This window comes from Pygocentrus nattereri, chromosome 3, assembly GCF_015220715.1.
Source record: "Pygocentrus nattereri isolate fPygNat1 chromosome 3, fPygNat1.pri, whole genome shotgun sequence".
Taxonomy (NCBI): Eukaryota; Metazoa; Chordata; class Actinopteri; order Characiformes; family Serrasalmidae; genus Pygocentrus; species Pygocentrus nattereri.
In genome coordinates, this window is record NC_051213.1 from 25427615 (window position 1) to 25448489 (window position 20875).

The 20875-nt window shown below is 39.5% G+C and overlaps 1 protein-coding gene across 4 annotated transcripts in view; it reads left to right on the forward strand.

Moving 5' to 3' along the window:
- The window catches only part of rbms3 (RNA binding motif, single stranded interacting protein), a 169638-nt gene that overhangs the window by 58601 nt on the left and 90162 nt on the right, over positions 1-20875 (forward strand). For all 4 annotated transcript variants that reach the window (XM_017709174.2, XM_017709173.2, XM_037536781.1 and 1 more), the window contains exon 4: positions 4152-4243. In XM_017709174.2, the coding sequence (XP_017564663.1) occupies positions 4152-4243 (92 nt within the window). The remainder of the gene's footprint in view (positions 1-4151; positions 4244-20875) is intronic.

Consider the following 20875-nt stretch of genomic DNA (forward strand, 5'->3'; position numbering starts at 1 on the left):
ACTGAAATCGATGATTTGGCAGACATCCGCTTTTCAGGAGACACTCTGCCATGGATATAATCTGCTGGGTACTGAAGCTCATCCAGTGTGTGTGTGTGTGTGTGTGTGTGTGTGTGTGTGTGTGTGTGTGTGCACTCAAATGTTTCTACCTCAGTTCTTCAAGCATGTTGAACACGTTTAATGGTGTAATGAATAATGAGTTTTTAATCATTACATGTAACATGTTGTTGTAGAGAAGCAGAAAAGCATGACGAAGCTCAGTGAAACGTTTGTATTTTTACGTAAAAAATCGATTTTCTAATAATTTGAATCTGGAGAAAAGCTATTGTTGTGAGTACAGTCTTGTTTTGCAATCTTGTTTTTGTCATTTTTTGCTTTTGAAACAAAAGTGCTTGAAATGGAATACAGAATGTAAATCAAGAGTAAATGTAATTCACCATGTACCTGTATTGCTTTTGGAACAAAATCTCTTGTCTGAAAAAAGTAACTTTGCAGAAGAAAGAGAACATTTTGTTGATGCTGTAGAAACATCATGGAAACAGCAGCTAGTAAACACACCAAAATTGAGATACAAGATTTTGACATTAAACACACACACACACACACACACACACACACACACACACACACACACACACACACACACACATATATAACATCTAAGCCACTTATCCTCATGGGTCAGAGAGGTGCTGGAGTCTATCCCAGCTGTTATCATGCGGATGGCAGGATACACCCTGGACAGGTGGTTTTGACATTAATGCTTTGTAGATTAACTAAGTAAGGGGATGGTAGCGTAATATTTGGCATTATCTTATGATAAATGATGTCACATTATGCCGTGATTTGTTCCAACTTACGACATCTCTAAAACACAGAATATTGAGATGCATATCATGTCTTCAAGTATTGTGATATATCCTTCCACCTCTATTGTATAGTGATTTAACTATACTTAAACAAAAATTAATCAAGATAATAGCAAGACGACAGTAATAAATTTAGAGCTCTAAGGGTTAAACCATGTACAATAGTAATCACCAACAATGCTCTTGTAGAACTAATTCCCTGCAGAATTTAGTGTCATACATATACAGCCAGTCAACACCTTCTGAAATGAATGACCTGGAGCAGGTGCTCCAGGTTGTGCTTAGATCTACAATTCAAGGGAAGTTAGATCTCCATGATCAGGGTTGATGACCACTGATCTAGGGAATTCAGTATGATGGTAGTGCCTAAATTCCAGTAAATGTTAAAGACAGTATGTCCTAACATGAAGAACATGGTAACAATAAAAAATAAAAGCTCTTTCAAAATGTAATGCTGAGAGAAAGTTAATTTTATCTGCATTCACATTCATATTATTTAGAGGCCAGTTCAATGTAGCCGCAGCATGCAGTCACAACTGAGAGAGAGAGAGAGAGAGAGAGAGAGAGAGAGAGAGAGGCAGAGAGGCAAGGAAACAGAGGAAGTCACTCCAGGCTTTAGAGGACTTCCTTTTCCCAGAGATAGCCTCCCCTCCTCAGCCTCTCCACCCATTCAGCCCCCTCCACCCTGACGGGCCCAGTGCCAGCAGCCATGGGAGCCAGGCCTATTAGAGGAGAGTAAAGGGGATGGGAGTGAAAAAAAGTAGATTGTTTCATTCACTCTTTACATTTCTGTCATGCTTGGCTGAGTTGTGTGAATTTGCAGATGTGTGCATGGCCTCTTTATAGCCAACTCACTGCTGAAGACCTGCCATAGGAAAGAGTTATGCTCATATAGAGGTCAGCTCCGAACAAACTTTGGATTTCATAAGCAGCGTCTCGAGGGGATCACATGGCCACCCTGATGCTCATTGATTTCTTTCCTTTGAAAACGAGCAAGACTGCTACTCCTTCACTGATGTCACAGTTCAAAGCACTTCAGAGCTCCAGAAACACTTTTTTTTCCTCCTCACTTTGTTGGCTAACTGTTTATGCAAAAAGATACTAGGATGGTCACAGCAGAGCCCTGCTGTGCTAGCGTTCTTAATTACATGGAGCTATATAATAACACATGCTCATAAACGCCTCCATTCCTAGTTTTCAGTATCAAGCTTTACATCAAGCAAACTACAAAGCAGCATCTTTTTGCTATAGGATGGATTATGCATATTGGTTAATTATGGACTTTATGGTTTGTTAAAAAAAAGAAAAGAAAGTAAACAGCATAATTTCAGTTTCAAAGCCTTGTTTTTTGTCCAACTGGAGAGTTAGTAAGCAAACTGAGAGAAAGAGCAGAGGAGAAAAAGGGAAAAGAAGAGTTTGACTCCTACTTGGCTCAATAATAGACCTCTCATTAAAGAGTGAGCATAAATATTTGTGTGTTGAATATCAAGCTAGTGCAATGACACAGACCTCTTTCTGCTCTCTCCTGCTCTCCCTCTTTTGATATAATGTATATATTTGTATATACATGTATGTATCACTGTTGTCTGAGGTTTTCTTCCAACAGCAGTGATATATATGACCACCTCCTTGTTTCTATGCTCACTGTCCATTTTATCAGCTCCACTTACTCTATAGGTGCACTTTATAGTTCTACAATTACAGACTGTAGCCCATCTGTTTCTCTGCATACTTTGTTGGTACCAAACAGTGCCTACTATGTGAGGGTCCATGGGGATCCAGACCACTGAAGAACAGGGTAAAAGGGGGCTAACAATGTATGCAGAGAAACAGATGGACTACAGTCTGTAATTGTAGAACTACAAAGTGCACCTATATAGTAAGTGGAGCTGATAAAATGGACAATCAGCGTAGAAACAAGGAGGTGGTTATAATGTTATGCCTGATCGGGGTGTGTGTGTGTGTGTGTGTGTGTGTGTGTGTTTGTCTTTATGTGTATATACAGTCTCTTTCTTTACTCCTCATTGTCTCATTCTGTCTTTCTTTCATTTTTCACTGTTGGCCCACATCCCCCCCTTTTTGGAACCAAAATTGCGTGCAGATGAAGGCAGATCAACACACTGTTTGTCCAAATACTTTTCCTGAAGTTCTATTGCTTTTTAGAGAGAGACAGAGAGAGGAGAGGGGTGGGGGTTGGAACACAGATTAGAGGGAGGGAGAGTAATCACTTGAGGCATTGTATTTATGTTTTTAATTAGGGATGTTCTCCAAATGGACCTTGTAAGCCAGAGTCTCATATGCATGATGTCTACTCACACACGTGCGTCTGTTTTCTCTCTCTGTCTCATTCCTCTGTACGGTTAAACTGGGTGTATCGCTGTGTGTACAGTTCACATCTCTGCATTCTTAAACTCGGACCTTCTGTCCCTGCCAACTTCCTGGTGACCGCTGCTCCGCCCGAGAGGTCAACAGCCTCAGAAACGGTCACCGCACTCTCTAACCAGAAGCAGGGCTGTCCTTCTGGCCTGCGGTATTCTGGACACCCTCCCCTCTCTCTTTCTCTCTCTCTCGCTCTCTCACTTTCTTGCTTTCTGCCTTTTAAAATGCTTATGAAACATCTGCAGTCTCTGAAACATCTGCACATTTCTGCATATCTCTCTCACTCAGTATTTATACCGTATGTGTTGTGCGTATGAAAATTTACACTGTTTTCTAAACCCATTGTATTCAATGGGGAGTGAGCAAGAGAGGGAGACAGAGTGAAAAAGACAGATACAGAAAACAAAAGAAAGAAATGAAAATGAGAGAGAAAGTGAGAGACATGGAGAAAAACAGAGTGAGAGAGATAAATAAAGAATGCAAAAGAGACAGAGAGTAAGAGACCAAGACAAAGAAAATGAGAAAGAGAGAGAGAGAGAGAGAGAGAGAGAGAGAGAGAGACAAAGATAGAAAGTGAGAAAATAAGAGTGAGACTGGAATAAAGGAAGCAAGTGAGAGAGATGAACATAACTAGTTGAATGTCCGTGTAAAGCCTGGCTGACTCCTCTTGTCATTTTACTAAAGAAATACTTGACAAGCACGAGCCTGGAGCCAAATAGCTTCTCAGCTTCCCCCACTGTAGCCCCTTAATCACCTCTACACAAACACACACACACACAGTGTTTTGGAACTGAAGTATTATTTCATACAGAAAATGTAGTACATTTTACATTCTTCTCTCTTTTGTGTGTGTGTGTGTGTGTGTGTGTGTGTGTGTGTGTGTGTGTGTGTGTGTGTGTGTAGGTTATGGCTTTGTGGATTTCGACAGTCCTGCAGCAGCTCAGAAAGCAGTGGCCTCTCTCAAGGCCAGTGGAGTACAGGCCCAGATGGCCAAGGTAAGTCACACAGAGCTACATGCTCACATTAAGCAATCTGAATGATTTAGCTGCTGCTGCTATTGATGAAAGTGATGATGACAACGAAACACTGTGAAATTGCTGTTAACTGTGATTTGATTTGCACTCGTCACTGATGACGATGGCACTGATGGTGAGGATGATAATGATGATGACAAGTCAAGCAAAACATTTTCATTTATAATCCTGTTGAACTTCATGTGAACTCTACAAACCATGCAGTGGCATTCAGTAAGACCATTTAAATAAAATTTAAAAAAAGAAACTGTAAAAAACAAGTCTATGCAACTGTGAGGAAATAGATGCAATCTTATAAAAAGTACTCTGGGAGATGGTCTGCTGCCAGAGCTCTTGGAAACTCTCGAGGGAACCTGACTACATTGTCGTGTTATCTTGGAATTCAGTTTGGGGGCCAAAAACTAAACATAAAGATGTTTAACACAAATTGCTTCAGATAAACAGATTTTCAAACCTAATCTATTTCTGTGGCCTTTCTTGCTGTGTAGAACTGTAAAATATAACTTCCACTTATATTACAAATACTCGTGGTTTTCTTCATTCTGTGCCATGCAATGCAATCTCAATTTGTGTAGAGAATCCTTAATATAGTCCTACATTAAGGGGAGGATCAGAGAAAATGTACCTCTGCCTCCATATTGTAACATAAGATATGAAACATGAGAGAGAGAGAGAGGGAGGAAGGGAGGGAGAGGGTGGTTCAAAGCTTCTGTCTTGTAATATTCATAAGATTTTCGGCTGTCAGGATGCAGATGGTTTATATATCATAAATCCTGTTTAAATGCACGCCTGTCAGCGCTCACAGCCAAGTGCCCACTGCTGACCATCTCCTCTCCCTAATAAAACTGAGAGCCATCAGAGAGACAGACAGACATCTAGAGAAAGAACTATCTTCTGAATATATGATGAGCTGATGTTATAGTCCAAGGTTATTTGGACAGACCCCCCAAAGACTATCCACTGATTCTCACCTGCATTAGGATTAGAGTTAGAATACATATCAGATTTAGATTAAGTTTAGATATGGGCTCAGATTTGAGTTTTATTTCTTCTTCTTATAATAATAACAATAATAATAATAATTAATAATAATAATAATAATAGAGTGCGCGTGGCACGGTGGCACGGTGGATAGCACTGTCGCCTCACAGCGAGGAGGGCCTGGGTTCAATTCCCCGGCCAGGTGACCAGGGTCCTCTCTGCTCCAGCACCCCCCATGACCCTGAGGGAGAAGCGGCTTAGAAAATGGATGGATGGATGGATGGATAAAAAGCACTCTATTGTTATCTCTCATACTTCTTATTCTGCTTCCACACTTTTCTGCGATTAATACAGCCCGGACCAATTAACGTACAGACTCCGCTCAAACTGCGTTTCGAAGCTATGTATTTTTGGAGTCGATCGGTTTGGTAGTTTTTAATAAAATTAAGTTTAAAAATTAAAAACCTCCCATAAGAACGAATGGCGGAATGTTCAGAACTTCAAATTCTAACTGACATTGATGATGTCACAGCAAGCCACTCAGTCTTACAGCTGATCATGCAGGGAATCTGCTTTAAAATCCTTAAACTTTCACCTAGAAACTCCGTCTCTGTTTTAAATGGTAGAGACACTTGTCCTTTCTGAAACCTCAAAGTATCCCATCATTTTATCAATCAGCTTTAGAATTATGAGCATTTGTTTGGCACTGGGCACAGAAAATTGCCCCATTCACTCTTATGTAAATTCCTCACGTAAGTTCCTCCGAGAGAGAACGAGAGTTCGCCGCTCCACCTCCCCGTCACCGCCCCCAGCTGGCAGCTCGACCACATGGGTCAAACGTAGTGGCCTCACTGCGTAACAAGGGAGCGGGGCCCAGGCGGCAGAGCTCGGGACTCCTGCCTTCCTCCGGTGCCTCTTGTGGCCGGCACCAGTGTCATCCTCCTCTTCCGGGGGGGTTGTGGGCGCATGCCATATTCACCTACACAGAAACACACACAAACATACACACACACACACACACACACACACACACTTGCAACTCTTTTCAAGCACTCTTGCAGTTCCTTCAGGAAATGCACATGTAGTTATTATTGTTATTATTGTTATTATTATTATTATTATTATTATTAAGAAAGATCAAATGCCACATATAGGAGACAGTGTAAAGCCATGCTGTTATTCAGACGATGTTTGTAGTTTGCCACATGCATCTTCTGAACAATGAGAAAACAGCAATTAAAAGAGCTAAATGGCCTGGCTTAAGGCTCATTGAATTAAATACAAGCGCTCTAGCTTAGTCCTGTTGAAACTGTTTTCATTAAGGACGCTTCTCTTTTTTTAATGCTCCCTGCAAGCAACTAAAGCCCAGTTAGACATGCTCTTGCAACATATCCAACCACTCAGCGGTTTTCAGATGATTCTTTTTCAATATAAGTTAAATTCACAATCTAGTTTGTACATTTTTAATAGCATAATGACAATATGTCTAAAATAAAATACTCAGAAGCAGAAAACATCTGTTAACAACCTTCAGCAACAACAAAACTCTCTCTCATCTCAAAGTCTCTCATCCAAGCCTGTATATTTACACTGAAAAGTGAAGCTTCAGTCATTTTGTTGACTACAAGATCTCCAGTTATAGTGTAACATACAGCTAGAATATATATATATATATATATATATATAATCATATAATATATATGAGTGTCTCATTTTGAGAAGTTGGCAATGACAAAGTTTTTTTAAAACCCTTATGTTCAGGATTAAAGAGTGTATATATATAATGTCATTGCCAACTTCTCAAAATGAGACACTCAGTTGATTGGAATAAAACCTCAGATCTCAGGAACTGTGTAAGTATGTAGCAGTATTTCTATTTTGGACTATTTCTATTGGTCTGTTCATGGACACAGAGGCAGCTGATATTTTCAAATTATACCAAAAATAATTTTATATATATATGGACAGTTTAATTCAAACACTGACAATATATATTCCAGTACTCAAAATCCATCTAAGATAAATAAAATAGAAATAAAGTGATTACCCAGAAAGATCACAGAGCTCAGCTGAAACTGCTTACTGTGGAATGAGTGCTGGGTCGTACTCTTGATCAGCCTTTGTCTGAACTGTGAAGTGTGCTGCTATGAGGACAGAGTATGTTTACACTGGACAGGATTGGATAACTTGAGCAATCATCTCATGCCTGTCCACTGTGACCGAGCTGTTGATGCCTGCGGCCCAGAGGACGATAAAATCCCACCCTCTCTTTTCTCTCTCCTTCTTTTTCCCTCTGATTGGTGATCACAGTACTGTTCCCCCTTCAGCCTATTACACTGAATTACAAGGTGCGTTCTTTTGATTGCTGTGTCTGCTTCCCAGAGGTAACAACAGGCCATGTTGCTTTCTGAGACAGCTGCATACCTCACTGAACAGAATACACATTCAGTAGCGGTGACCAGGCTGTACATTTACAGTGAATTACTGTCATACCTTTCTATTTGAGAGAGTGCTGACTAGTATAAAGGTGTTTGGGTTTGAACTGTGGAGAGAAGTGGCCTATTTTGGTGATACACAGGCAGCTCCAATGACCCAAATCCTCAAAACCTTAACACCCAATGCAGGAATGACAAACTGTGCCATAGCCTATTGCTAGCAGACAGTTCACAAGCAGATAGCAGAGGAATATATATACTATATTACACACATTGTTGTGCAATCTCACTGTTGTGACACTGGTGACCTTCCCCTAGCACCAAGGTCAGGGCCAGATTCAATGAAAGGAAGCTCTATGATCAAATAACTGTATGTATGTATGCGTGTGTGTGTGTATATATATTAGATTAGATTAGATTATACTATATTAGATTATATTATATGATCTCACAGTGATAATCCTACCCCGTCCTGATCCTGCTTCACTGTAGAATCGAGTGAATATAATTAGTAGTGGTCACAATTAATGCTAAAAGGGGGCTTGATTGACAGTTGTAAATCCTCCATCTGAGATGTTTGAATTGCTAGTGGACTTGCATTTAAAAAGGCTCATCCCTCTAAAAACGGGGTGCTTTTATTGGTCTGGTTTTGCATCATGTCCAGGTAATAACACCATATGGACATGAAATTGAGGCTGAGCTGGTGACACAGACGCAATTATATTTTTGCCTCCTTGTGTATCCTTCTGTAAAAAGCAGATTGAGAACATATTGTTTGTAGTGATCTCTATTTTTTTTTCTTTACAGTTGCTAAACATTTTTCAATTCCTGGTTCACTTTTTCAAAACTGTTTGTGCAGCAGCACTCTTTGTGGACCAAACAATGAATGATGTTTGCACTACTTCAACACAAAGTATATTCAGGGAACACAGTTTTTCAAATATCTTGCTTTCATTTTCAGCCAAGCTCAGCCTGATTTGCAAATGTTTGCATGTTCTATTTCAAAACTGATGAACTCAAGTTCAAAACCAGCGCACAAAATTCAGGAGAACAGCAGATTGCTAACTGATACTAACTAAAAATTAAGAAGATCCGAAGACAGATGATTCTTAGGGTGAAATGTGATAGCAGAAAAGACCACAGTGGACACAGTTTCCAGATGGTAGAGAGTTGTGACCATCACCCACCAGGTTCTTCATAAACAAGTTCCAAATTGGGCCATAGAATAAAAAATCTTCCTTGATCTCTATGTAAAGCTTGTGCCTTCAGGCAAAACAGAAAAAAAGAAAACTTGACTGTTTCCTCAAGCCCCCAGAGGAATTCTTTCTTAATTATTTCTTTTTTATTTACTTTTTTTGTCATTGTTCACATGAGCAGGTGTCCCTCTAGGTTAAATAAATGCTGTTATGTGGGTTAACGCTTAATGTCCCACTTAAAACTACACTACCCAATTTGCAAAACAGTAGTGCACATAGAAGGCATGCAATAATTTCTGGTTATTGAATTATAAGTGTTATGACTATTAACTGAACGATGAGCATGCAGTTTAATATTTTACATGCAGTACTTTTTAAAATACATTAATTACATTATTAAATTCATTAATTAATACATTAATTGCATAAACTGTTGGAATATATGTTCATACATCTTTTCATCTGAAATTGCTTGTTCTTGTTCTATGTACAGTGATACTTTATATGCAGTTAAGTTATAACATTTTGTTATAACAAGTTTGTAAATAAAAATTTAAATAAAACACGACTTTATATTTCTCAGACCGCCAACCAAACAGCAATGATCTAATCACAAATCAACAAAGCAAGGCAAGTTTATTTATATACAGTATCTCACAAAAGTGAGTACACCCTTCACATTTCTGCAATCATTTCATTATTTTATTATATCTTTTCATGGGACAACACTATAGAAATGAAACTTGGATGTAACTTAAAGTAGTCAGTGTACAGCTTGTGTAGCAGTATAGATTTACTGTCCTCTGAAAAGAATTCAACACACAGCCATTAATGTCTAAATAGCTGGCAACACCAGTTAGTACACCTCACAGTGAACATGTCCAAATTGTACTCAGTGTCAATATTTTGTGTGACCGCCATTATAATATAGCACTGCTTTAACCCTCTTGGGTGTGGAATTGACCAGAATGGAATCCTCTTCCATTCCTCCATGATGACATCACGGAGCTGGAGGATGTTAAGACACCTTGCGCTCCTCCTCCGTCCACTTCAGGATGCCACACAGGTGCACAATTGGGTTTAGATCTGGAGACATACTAGCCAGTCCATCACCTTTCCCCTCAGCTGGGCAGTTGTCATCTTGGAGGTGTATTTGGGGTCGTTATCATGTAGGAAAACTGCCATGCGGCGCAGTTTCTGAAGGGAGGGGATCATGCTCTGCTTCAGAATGTCACAGTACATGGTGAAATTCATGTTTCTCCTCAATGAACCGCAGCTCCTCAGAGAGTTCTTTGCCATTAGGTACCATGTTGAATATCCAGTGGCTAGTATGAGTGAATTGTCCGGGTCACATGAGCTTGATGTGTGATAATTGACAAAATATTCTTGTTAGAAGAAAGATATTGCTGAGTTTATGTTTGTGCTTAAGGTGTTTGTTTAAGACATTTTGTAGTATTTTGGTGATGTTAGTGAATTTTGGGCAGAAAATTAACCGTTCCGAGAACTGTGCAATTGTTTAGAGGGTATATAAAGGGTTCTGAAAAAGTGAAAAGTGATGGATGTGAAATGTGAAACTATGGATGGACCTGAATCTTAGTTATCTAGCATAATATCTAGCACAAGGTATAATCCTGTTTAACCAGGGAGTTCTATGGACTGTTCATGGTTAATGCATGACTGTTTATTAGTCCTCCAGCAGGGAAATATGGGATGTGAAGAGTGTGCAGATTTTGTAGTAGAAGAGTTTCTTTATTATTTTAAGTTTGTATTTAACCAGAGGGATGCTTCTTTCATACCGTGGCCACTGTTCCTTCTCATTTTCGCTTTGAAATGCATTAAGAGAGTAGTAGGAACATGAACTAGGGGCTGGTAAGCCCTTCCCTGGCTGGGTAGTAATTTCTCTTTCTGTCACTATCTTATTGTTTCAGTGCTCTCCCAAAGTGATTTAGCACACAGCTTTTTGCACTCTACAAACAGATAACATTGTCTCTTCCTGAGGTTTTGGACAAGAGTCCTAACTGCATTGTGTTATAAAAGAGGAGGAAATTCATTTGCAGTGACAGCCTTAACTTTACAGTGTTGCTGTGCCATCAACTATATGACGAAAACTTTAGTGTCATACTCTGCAGGCATAACATTACATGAAAACCATGCCGGCGGGGGGGGGGCAATTATGTACTTCGTTTCCATGTAGTTAAAATGTGTTACACAAAGAGTAAGAAAAATGAAATATAAAATTTTATTCATGCATAAACAATTACTGCACACTTTAATTTCATTTGATGCGCATTTTCTGCATTTATACTGTACTATGTAGTGATGGCCTGAAGTGAAACAGAAATTCAGGTTCACACTGGGTCAAAAACTGAAACATATCTGACAGTAAATAAATAAATTTATAGGAATTAAGCTTTTTGTAAAGTGATCAAATGATTGCAGTATGATGTTGCAATTAATATTAATGGGCACAATATCTCAAAAGCCGATGTGCTCAACAACAGACAATGGTTGATCATCTAAGGCCATGAATTCCATATATTTTTTTAATTATTATTTTTATTTATTTATTTATTTTTGCTGTTTGACTTTGGGGGAAGCATGGTGGCGTGGTGAGTAGCACTGTTGCAGCGAGGGGGGCCTGGGTTCGATTCCCTGGCCGTACGACCAGGGTCCTCTCTGTGTGGAGTTTGCATGTTCTCTCTGTGTCTGCATGGGTTTCCTCCGGGTTTTCCAGTTTCCTCCCACAGTCCAAAGACATGCAGTCAGGCCGTTTGGACATGCAAAATTGCCCCTAGGTGTGAATGTGTGTGTCTGTCTGTCTGTCTGCGATGGACTGGCGACCTGTTCAGGGTGTAGCCTGCCTTTCGCCCAATGACAGCTGGGATAGGCTCCAGCACCACCACCCCCTGTGACCCAGAGGGAGAAGTGGCGTAGATGTTGTCAACCCATGTTGTCGGGACTACAAGCTGGTCCCTACAACACAAAAATGTTAAATTAGAAGGTGATGACATGTTTAGGGTTAGGATAGAAGTAGTCATGGTTAAGGTTTGGGTCAGTCTCCTGAAAATGAATGGAAATCTAGGTAATGTTCCCACAATTAACAGAAAAAAGTGTGTTTTTGGGTGTGTGGATGTGTGTGCATGTGTATACACTCTGGAAGGAGCTGTTCTAAACCAAAGTGGGGAGCATTTCAAACAGAAACATGTTATGAGTTGCTTCTCCTGCACTCGCCTGCTGCCTCAGAAAAACTCAGCTGTTTCAATTTGTCCTCATCAGTCATACCAATTAACTTAGTGTGGAAGGATTATACTCTTCTTTGCGTGTGTGTGTGTGTGTGTGTGTGTGTGTGTGTGTGTGTGTGTGTGTGTGTGTGTGTGTGTGTGTGTGTATTTCACCATTCTGTGTCCAGTGCTGTTTTTTTTTTTTTTCTTCTTCTAAGAAGGAGAAAGGTAATTTGACAGGTAGAGCTATATCTTTTGCCTTTCATTATGAGCTCTTCCTGCAGGCAGATAAATTACTTTGTGGATTCAGAGATATAATAAGAGAGAAGGAGAGGAAGTGTGTGCTTGTGTGTTTGCATGTGCATGTGTGATTGTGTCCAAGTATGCATGCACAAATGAGTTTGGGTGTTTGTTTGTGCATAACTTATGTGCATATACACTCACTGAGCACTTTATTAGGAACACTATATCAATACAGGGTAGGGTCTCCCTTTTGCTTTTAAAACAGCCTCAATTCTTTGTGGCATGGTTTCCACAAGATATTGGTAACATTCCTTTGAGATTCTGGTCCATGTTGACATGACTGCTGTTCATGCATCTTTTCAGGTATATGTTCATGCTGTAAATATCCCCTTCAACACATCCCAAAGGTGTTCTACTGGATCGGGATGATTGGTATGAACGGGCCCAAAGTGTGCCAAGAAAAAGTTCCCCACACGATTACACCACACCCACCAGCCTGAACTGTTGACACAAGGCAGGATGAGTCCATGGATTTGTGCTGTGCCAAATTCTGTCCCCACCAATTGTGTGCCTTAGCAGAAATTGAGATTCATCAGACCTGGCTATGTTTTTCCAATTTTCCACTGTACAGTTTTGGTAGCCCTGTGCCTGCTGTAGCCTCAGTTTTGTGTTCTTGACTGACAGAAGTGGAACTCGATGTGATCTTCTGCTGTTGTAGCCCATCCGCCTCAGTGTTTTTCTGCTTATCACAATTGAACAGTGTGTTTATCTCAGTTACTGTAGCCTTTCTGTCAGCTCAAACCATTTCGGCAATTCTCCATTGACCTCTCTTAATAAGGCATTCCTGACAAGAAACAGAAGGCAGAACTTCTTCACGCTGAATGTTTTTTTTTTTTTCTATTGCACCGTTCTGGGTAAACTCTAGTGACTGTTATGCATAAAAATCACTGGAGATCAGCAGTTTTACATGTATGTTGATGTGAACGCAGATAAGATAATTATATGAATGACTAAGTGTATAGTTCTTCCTAATAAAGTGCTTGGTAAGTATATGACCAACAGTCCAATTTCTGTTTATATTGGACAAAAAAGAAAGCTTAAAATATATGTATATATGTAAGTAAAGGTATCCTAACCTTTGCACAGGTCCAATTTGATTTGTTTCCCCCAATGTTAAACTTGGCAAATTAATTGTGCAATTAAATGTGTGTCTGTGTTCTCTGCAGAGAATGTGTTTACTTATTTTCACTTAGAAAACCAACAAAATTTGTAATTTGACCAGTGGTGTCCGAATGATTGTATACACACTTGAATGCATGTTGGTGTGGGTGGGTGTGTGTGGGTGGGTGGGTGTGTGTGTCCAAATAGATGTATTTTAAAGTACAAACATATATGCATGACTATGTGTAAATGAATACTATATGTTTCATGTATACTTCTTTACATAAATGTGTTTGTGTGTGTGTTTTACTGTGAAGCATGTATCACGTCTGTTAATTAGTGCAGCTGATTACTTTCAGTATGCACTAGTGCACGATAATGCCTTTCTGTTCTCTGCAAAACAAAACAGAACTATTCCCCTGGGCTGTTATATAGCAATATAGGAGTGTGGAAAATACGCTTGTTAATTCTCCACATATCACAGCCTTATAGAAGAGGCTATTTGGGGGTGAAGAATTGCTTTTTAAGAGAGGACGCCATTCTCACTCCTGTCTCCTACCCTCATGGAAAAAGCAATCTTACTATGTGAAGTTCTAGTTTCAGGAATTTTAGAGGTAGATATAGTGTGCAAGTTACGCTGGAGCTCTAGTCACTTGACTGATCACATTGCTGGTCACTGTAGGAACAGAGAGTAGTTTCCAGTGGTGCCCTGTTCTCTGTGGATGAGTGGACCACATTTGCTGTCACCATGTCCCACCACTATTACCATGCATTTACATTAATGCTATTTTTGAAACATAAATTACATATTGAGCTGCATTTTTCTTATCTGGGCTCAGCAGGTGTGTTGGAGGGCATTGAGATGATGTGTTCTATGGCTTTAGTGTTATGAAATACAGATCAGTGTTGAACTGTTGGTCATATTTTTTGCTGTGTACTCTACAATGAAAGAAACCAGTCAGGTTAATCATGTACCAAACCTTTTCTGCAGTGCTGAGGTTTTTTTTTTTTTTTTTTTTTTATCTGTTGTGCATTTAGAGAGGCACTATGTCTCATAGATGTCGCTATAGTGTAGATGATACTCATCAGCTAACCATCACTCACTACAGAGCTTTAAACTGCCTCTTGAAGCAACATCAGTACAAGAACTGTGCATCAGGAGTTTCATGAAATGGGTTTCCGTGGCTGATCAGCTGCACACAAGCCTAAGAGCAGCTGCAATGTCAAGCATTGGCTGTAGTGGTGTGAACCATGCTACACGCCACCACTGGACTCTGGAGCAGTGGTCACGTGTTCTCTGGATGAATGAATCATGCTTCGCTATGTGGCAGTCTGATGGACAAATATGGGTTTGGCAGATGCCAGGAGACAGTTTGGTGGAGGAGGGATAATGGTCTGGGGCTGTTTTTTAGGATTTCGGCTCATCCCCTTAGTTCCTATGAAGGGTAACATTAATGGTACAGCATACCAAGACATTTTAGACAGCTATCATCCTTCCGACTTTGTGGCACAAAGCGAGGTCCTTAAAGACATCCCCAAAAATTCACCCCCAACTCAACCCCAACCACACCTTTGGAATTAAATGAAACAATGATTGCAAGCCAGGCCTTCTCGTCGAGATCAGTACCTGACCTCACAAATGCTCTTTTGACTGAATGAGCACAAATTAACACAGACATGCTTTATAATCTTGTGGAAAGCCTTTGCAGAAAAGTAGGGGCTGTTATAGCTGCAAAGGGAGGCCAGCTCCAAATGAATGCCTATTGTTTTGTAATAGGATGTCTGACAAGCACATATAGATGTGTGATGGGCAAGTGTCTGCATATTTTTGACCATATAATGTATACAGTGATGTAAATTACATGCCTTTTTTATTGAATTCTATAATTTCCAAAACAATGTGTCATAGTGTGCTAAAATGTGGTAAGAGATGAACGTATCCACACACACTCTGCTGTCTCTCCTGCTTGATCAGCTTTATGCAAATAAGCTGTGGAGGAGCAACCAATCAGATTGTTATGTGGCACAGTAATGGATTGTGTCACACCTGTGTTCAAGCTTCAAGCTGCTTTTCAACACACCTACACACTGGTGGAAATTAGTTGAAAAAACAACTGATGTATTAAGAGCATGGGACATTGTTGTGTTTTGGGGTTTTTTTTTCTTTCAGTAGCCTACATGGACATGTAAATGTTGCCATGCTAATGGCAGCTGCTGAAAATTGGTGATGATCAAAGGAGAGCTTTGGTAGTAACTTTTATTTATTTAAGGTGGAAAAAAGGACATAAAACAACACTTTTTGGTTTGTCCTATATTATAAGATAATTAATAGCACAAGATGAAAAGGTACACATGAATAGTACACATGAAAGGCCTGAGGCCCACTCCGACCCCCCTAGCTATGCCCCTGGTGTATGTATAGAGCAACTGTATAGAGTCCCTTCTAACACCATGAGCTCAGAAGTGAATTACACTGTGTGAGTCGGTGCTGCACCTGTCGTCGAGACTCCTACTGCTGGGTGATTGACATGTCCGCTAAACACACACACAGTTTGTTTTTATATAGTGTTAAGGCGTGAGGTCACACACATTCTTCATGCACATGCCTGTGTATTTAAAATATACATAACTATATATATTAAATAATTTTCAGGAATGGTTTATTTGAGGGCTGCCTACATAGAGACTTTCTAACACATCACTGCTGTCAGGACAAAACATCTACTAATTTTACAGGACCAGGACAACTTTCTTAACCTTTAATGGAAGTAAATGAATAAATATTTTTTCAAAGTAATTTTGGGTCATTTCTGTTGGTCAATTTATCATGAACTTTTGACCCATCACAAAGGACAACTGACCTTTTTAAATTATGTCCAAAATATCATGACAGCAACAATATGCATCAGCACTGAATAACATTTAAAAATACTTGAGTTTGAATTGCTTATGGAAGTATTTATACTAAAGTAAAGGATGCATTTTCCATTTATAGCACTGTTATGAAGTGGGTATGAAGCCTTCAGATAAAGCGTTCCTGATCCTGTCATTAGTAGAGGTCACCAATAGGCAGACCGCAGTCCGAGTCCGGACCCAGATGCTATGTGGACCTGGCCCTATAACCGATAAACTATGGAGAATTATTACATTTCAACGGGGTGGTCCTATTTTAATCGGCGTGACTTTTCTAGCCTTTGTGGTACGGCTTTAGTGGCCCAAGAAACTCACAGACCACCCGCATGCGTTGTAAATATCACACATGACTCTACTCAGCCAATCAGATCTGTGCATTATGATGAGCACTGAGGTGAGAGACAGCAATCGGAGAAGAAAGTGAGCCAGAGGGAAGTTATTTCACATGGCGCACTCTAAAAAGAGAAAACTGACAATAAATGTTGTTGAATATTACTGAGTTGTACTTTATTTGATTTGACTTTGTTGACTGCATAAGATATTGATATAACTACTAGGCTACCTCAATATACAGTATATGGCACTGAATCATGAAGCAAGTTAGACATGATGTTCCGAACCTTTGCTTGAGGAAATTTTCTCTAACTGGATCTTATTGAATTTTAATTGACTACCCCTGATCTGTAGTATAGTATTCCATAACTCACAATGCAATTAAATATGTATAATTAAAAGTGATAATTAAAAGTGAATAACATCCTATCCTTATCTCTATCATAATCTTAATCTTATCCGTTTCTTAACCTTATTCTTATCCGTACCCTAACGTTATCCATAACATAACCTTAACCCTATAAGTAATCTAACCTTATCTATTTCCTAACCTTATTCTTATTCTGTCCTTATCCGTATCCTAACCTGAATTTTACAAAAAAAATAATAATAATCATCTATTTTGTAGGATTTGAGATTATAGGTTACTAAAGGATAGGATTTGAGATTAAAGGTTGTTTCTTTGTTTTACCTGCAAACTCAGGACATTTTGTCTTAAAAATGAAATGAATACACATTCTCACACACACTACAGACTGAAATAAGGCGCAGTCTAATATCCACACAAATACAACGGAGTGCTTATCTGGGCTGAATCTGATGAGGCAGTAATGTTTTCAGAGTACAGTGAGTTGACTGGGGAAATCAGTTGATTTACAGAGATCCATTTTCATTTAGTCACTCATTGCACGTATGGCTTATTATCACATAACTGTTGCTAATTATACAGGGCCATTTCGCTTTCGACGGCTTTAGAATCAGATTTGTGATTCTTTAGTCTGAGCAGTTATGGAACATTTAGCTGGTTTATGGTGCCTGTGGTATTGATTAGTACTTGCGACACTTTGATTACTGCAGCATCACTCAGTACACCGTAAAACCCAGACTTATGAGAATTCACCATGTAGGCCTGCTTCTGCAGTTAATTATCAGTAATTAGCATGAGCTCCCTTCAGAAAACACAGGCTAGATCAGCGCTTCTGTGGTGTTGGGGAGGGTATCAGACTTGCAGACTACATAGTTGTCAGCTATTATTAATAGCAATTAACAGTTATTAGTCCATTGTATAGTCTCAGAACACTGCACTGGTTATACCCATGTTCCTCATGCTTCTGGGATTCTGTGATTTGTTAACCCTTAGAAGTTGCAGTTATTGTTGCTGATGATAAAACTACAGTGTGATCTGATATGAATTATTTTGACACTTGTAGCTCTTTGAAACAACCTGAGGACTTGGAATTGATACCATGTTTGTTTGGAGGAGTGAAGGAGGGGATCTTATGATCATTTGAAATATGTGTGTGTGTGTGTGTGTGTGTGTGTGTGTTAAATGTTGTGTAAATGATTGTTCTGCAGGAAAGAAAAATAAAGAACTTTTACATTTTTGCCATATTGTATAACTTCTTGACATCAAACTCATTGGAAAAGCTCACTGGACAATTAAATATAATAAATTCCATACCTCTCAATGTAATTAAACATGCAGTTACATAACTAAAAGTGAATAGTACTGCAAAACAGAAATGATCACTATTAACCTCTAAGGCTGGCTTTACATTGTGAAACTTTTAATATGACTTTATTTCCCTGAAAAGTACACAAAAATGAAATTTCAGAGTTGCGTAATGTAAAGCGTCTTGCAACTCATTAGTAACTCAAATTTTGATGTTTAAAGCAGTTGCAGTTGTGTCAACTTCATGAAACTAGCTTCATGAAACAGGCAGTCAGAACACCAGTAATGCATCGCATGATCATGTCAATCAACCTCGTTTTAAATTACAGATTTTACCTGATCAGAAGATTGACTTTATGCAAGGTTGGTACTTTTTCACGTTGTCATGTTGCTGCTTGTGTCTTTGTTTGTTCTTTGTTATCCGACTGTCATTGTAATCTATGTAGGTGCCCCCTAACTTTACACAGAGCAGAGGTTTCTTTAGGATCCAAACAATGAAAATTACAGAAAACGAGACCAAGATGCAGTCTTTTATAGGATTAACATACACATAACAGATTAAAAAGTGTAATGGAAAGATAAATAAATAGAGAATAAGGTGATAAAAGTGCTGTAAATATGCAAATGTAAAGAACTTGTTGCAGATACTTTATATAGTGAAAACAATGTACAAAAAAATACTGTTAAGCTGTACATTTTTTGGATTTGACAGTGATGGAATGTGTTGTGTGCAACTTTGTGTTTGATTTGCTTCATGTAACTTGATTTGCATAAAAATGATGTTGCATGCATGTAGCTCTAGAGGTATTGAGAGGTATTGACTATTAAAGCCAGCTTTAGGGGAAAAGTTTTTTGTGTGTTCAGCCAGAACAGATGAGATTACCCATGGCAATCACTGAGCATGCAGTGCGTGGGTCATTTGTTGAGGAGCACATTTCAGAGCTAGAAAAGCTTGATTGTGATGCAACAGGCAAAACACTGAATGGAATGATTCATTTTCTGCCTTTTCGAATTCTGCAATCGCAATTCCTATTAATTGCTCAACTCCGTTATGTGGACAGGAAGGAGTGAAGCCAAGGTCAGCGCACTCACTCAGAGACTCTTGGTACATTTGAGACAGCAGAAGCTTATTTTCCATCTCGAAGAGCGCCTGAGGGCATGGTATAGTCAGCTAAAGACAAATAGCATCATTGTAAGGCTTATTGGAATGAGAATTACCCCTGTTCTTTAGTTAACAGACCATAACGCTAAACACTCCTACTTACAAACACCAGAGCGCAGGACCTCTTACGCAAGAGCTCTCATTACCACTCATCAAGCCATGTTAAATTTACATGAGCCAAGAAACTAGCGTGTTTCCCCAAAGTGCCTCTCCTGCATGTGTGATAGCTGCAAACCAATGAAATCTAAAACCGTGCGGTGTTTTGAAATCCAACCACCACTGCAGCTAAATTATTCTTCCCACGAAGAGGCCGGAAAGAGGGAGGGAGTGAAGGAGAACAAAAGGAAAAGATGTGATTACCCTTCCTCTCCCTACGCTGACATCAAATTCCCATTTCCTAAATGTCCAGTGAAGTGTATTTCCCCCTTCCTGGGATTGCTGTGTTTTTTGTGTGGATGTATGTGTGTGTTGTGTGCGTGTGAGCCCGCGTGTTGTTGCTGCTTTTTTTGGTGGGGGCTCTTGGTGATTGAAAACAGATGCCTTGTCTTTTGTAGTCGTCTAGCCGGGAGAAGAAATGGAGAAAACAGAAATCAGGACAAGGAAAACATAAAGGAGATCTATTGCGACACAATGAAATGAGTCCGGGAAGCAATAAGCACCAGGCACATTCCGGTTGTGCAAAATGGTGGCCCCTCTCTCCCCCTTCGCTCTCTGATGGTTTGTATAACATAAAGCGGCCTCTTTGGTCCATGATGCTGCGGCAATACCCCAATCATGGCGCGGCAGGGTTCGGTATGAAATGAAACCCCGCAAATCTATTGTCGTCTTGGTTCTCTAGTGGTTTCGTAATTCACATCTTTAGTTGTTTATTGCTGTTTTGTTTGAGAACTTTATGGTGCTTTGTTTGCAGTGGAGCTGCATTTTTTTCCTTACTCACTTTGGCTCATTACTATCTGCTTATAAACTGAACTGACATGGCAGAAACGTGAAGCAGTGAATTGTGACTGTCACATTTATCATCGGTGAATATGAAACATAACACTTTGGACACAGATGAGCTGATACGTTTGAACAAGTCACTTCTTCATCTACAGAATGAGGGATGAATTCTGGGAATCCATGAACAAGCTTCATAACTTGAAAATTGATTTATGGGCACACTGTTAGAAAACAAGGTACTGCACAGGTACATTTTTGGTTAATTAAAGTACAGATAATGTAAATGTAGCCTCAAAGCTACAACAATAGGTCCTGACGTGTACCTTCAATGTTTATC